The 2,722-nt window shown below is 37.0% G+C and overlaps 1 protein-coding gene across 1 annotated transcript; it reads left to right on the forward strand.

Annotated features, from left to right (window-relative positions):
- The first annotated feature begins 676 nt into the window (after positions 1-676).
- On the forward strand, positions 677-2,492 carry LOC129316836 (CEN-like protein 2). Its single transcript, XM_054961208.1, has 4 exons — positions 677-958; positions 1,060-1,121; positions 1,727-1,767; positions 1,871-2,492. Exons 1-4 carry the CDS (start codon positions 746-748, stop codon positions 2,089-2,091), a joined length of 537 nt encoding a protein of 178 aa, XP_054817183.1. The 5' UTR covers positions 677-745; the 3' UTR covers positions 2,092-2,492.
- The last annotated feature ends 230 nt before the right edge of the window (positions 2,493-2,722 follow it).

Below are 2,722 nucleotides of genomic sequence, written 5' to 3' on the forward strand. Positions count from 1 at the left end.
CCAATTTTTCAATTGACCAAACTTCAACTTCGATCCTCTTAACCGGCCACTTATTTTCAAAACTTGCTTTGTCCTTAACGTTGTTTGATTTCTCTTATTTGTGCTTTAGTTTGTGGGTGCATTTACTGAGTGAAGCTCAATTCTTATAGTCCCTGTCGTTATGATTGAACTCCGTATATACTGTGTTCAAATATGCAATCTAAAGAATATGGAGACTACAATTTTGTTCTTAAAAATTTCGTCAATTTTTTTTTTCGGTATCTGCATCTCGTACAATTTCATGGAAAAATATTCTTTTCCTCTAAAAGGAAGGCTTTAACCTCATGTCACGTCACTTCAAAGTTATAATTTAATAATACCATGCAACTCAATCCTAGCTATTATATGTTAATTAACACTTAACAGAATCTTTAATCTGTTTTCATTTTTTTTCCTTAAACAGTACTCTGCAACCGCCAACTAGTACACTAGAGAGTTGGGATTACTTTTTCCTCATGGTATTCCTCTTGTTCTTTTTTTTTTTTTTTTTTACTTTAATTTCTGTCCTTATCCTCGATCAATATGTCTTATAGTTTTATATGTAGCCTTGTAATAGCTTGAGAGCGGATTTCTGCTCTATAAATAGAGGGTTCCAATTACACGCTCGGCATACAAAGCCTTTGGGTATCTTCAACTTTGTAGCTCATACCACTTTCACAAACCCAATTCTTCTTCTTATTGACTGCTTGAATCAATTATTGTTCATATGATGGCCATGAAAATGATGACTGCAGATCCTCTTGCTGTTGGAAGGGTGATTGGAGATGTCATTGATTGCTTCACTCCAGCAGAAAAAATGACAGTCACTTATAACTCCAACAAGCAGGTCTTCAACGGTCACGAGTTCTTTCCTTCCGCAGTAACCACTAAACCCAGAGTTCAGGTTCATGGCGACGATATGAGATCTTTCTTCACTCTGGTACTTTTTCCATTCTCCTTCACTTTTCATATTGGTTCCTCCTCATCATCTTCTGGCTCTTCTGATATTTTCACCAATCGCACGCTACCAATTTTCGTTAGGTCATGACAGATCCGGATGTTCCTGGCCCAAGTGACCCATACCTGAGAGAACACTTACACTGGTATGACTTATGAGCATATGCTTGTACTTGATTTTTTTGATTGAAAAGAAGTACTATTAAATCAGAAAAACTGTACAATGAACAAATACCCAAGGTGTTAACTCCTTTCACAATCCACCCACTCATAATATCGGGAAGGTTGATGGTGAAAGGAAACAAAAGAATCGGCCCTAAGATGTCCTATATTAAGCATGTCTTTAAGAAAAGCACTATTATCATTTACAGAGGAAGTTAAAAGAGACAGACCAATTACGAAGAACAAAAACTCTTCGTAAAATTCTAGCACATTGACAATACGTACGATATGTAAAACCTTTTTTTCGGGGAGTGTTAATTTGAGTTCATATATATATTGGACTTCGAGCTTAGATATTTTAGTCACGATGACGCGTATTCCAAGTTAACCATAAAGCTAAGTAGTAATTCATGCGTGATGTTAAATTGCTGGATAGCAAGGAGTAATCAAATTTTCCCAATATTATCTGGCGGAAAAGGCAAGTTCTTGGTCATTGAGATTATGAGATACGTATATAAGAAAAATCTCATTGAGATAGATAGGTCCGCTAAGAGAGCGCTAATTTAGTCACTTTCAACTATATTCACAGGATAGTCAGTGACATTCCAGGCACGACGGATACCTCATTTGGTAAGTGCTTTTGGCCAATAGTTCCCGTATATGCATGAAGATGAGTGGCTTTGATTTAACCTTAAGTAAGTTATTGGATTCTTTGGGAATAAACTATTGGCAGGAAAAGAGTTGGTGAAGTATGAAATGCCAAGGCCGAATATAGGGATACACAGGTATGTGTTTGTGCTATACAAACAGAAACGCAGGCAGACAGTGATGAAAGTACCTACTTCAAGAGACGGATTCAACGCAAGAAAATATGCCGACGAGAACGAGCTCGGACCTCCGGTGGCTGCCGTGTTCTTCAATGCTCAGAGGGAAACTGCTTCCAGGAGACGTTAAACTGAAACTAAACCAGTACTCATGTGTGTCACGGGACATCTGCACTGCATCATCCCTCATATCTACCTAGTAATGGCTTTGTGTATTTGTGTGTGGTAGCCAGAATGAACTTATAGAGGGTTTTAGCTTGTTTCGAGGTAATTAGAATTGCCAAAGATGCAGGGCAACTTATCCCTCATTGTGTGTGTTGCATCTGTTTTTTTATTACGGAAGTGTTTCCAGTTTCTGTTGAATTCTCAATTAGCTGTAAGAAGCAATGTTATGTACGGTAGTCAAGTTTGTTTAATTTGTAGGTGTAATGGTACTCTTGGAACACCTAAGCAACTTCGTGCGTATTTTGACGAGTCAGGGCCATACATATTACACCATAGTAAAATTGACCTTGTCTTTATTATCTAAGCAGAGCTTGTTTTTTTCAGATTAATAAATGTTAAAAAAGTATATATGCTCATGACCTCATGCCTTGACTATTGCATTTGCTTAATGCATAACATGCATTCTATGAAATGATAATGCATAGCTAACTAAACAGATTCAAAGTTCGAAATTAAAGCTAACCAGGCCATAAGCATTAATCTAGGAACAGGCGGAAATTAATTAAATTTAGAATCTGAATCCCCTCGATATATTT

This window comes from Prosopis cineraria, unplaced genomic scaffold (assembly GCF_029017545.1).
Source record: "Prosopis cineraria cultivar Desert tree isolate PC_DT_omini unplaced genomic scaffold, ASM2901754v1 PC7, whole genome shotgun sequence".
NCBI classification, from domain to species: domain Eukaryota; kingdom Viridiplantae; phylum Streptophyta; class Magnoliopsida; order Fabales; family Fabaceae; genus Prosopis; species Prosopis cineraria.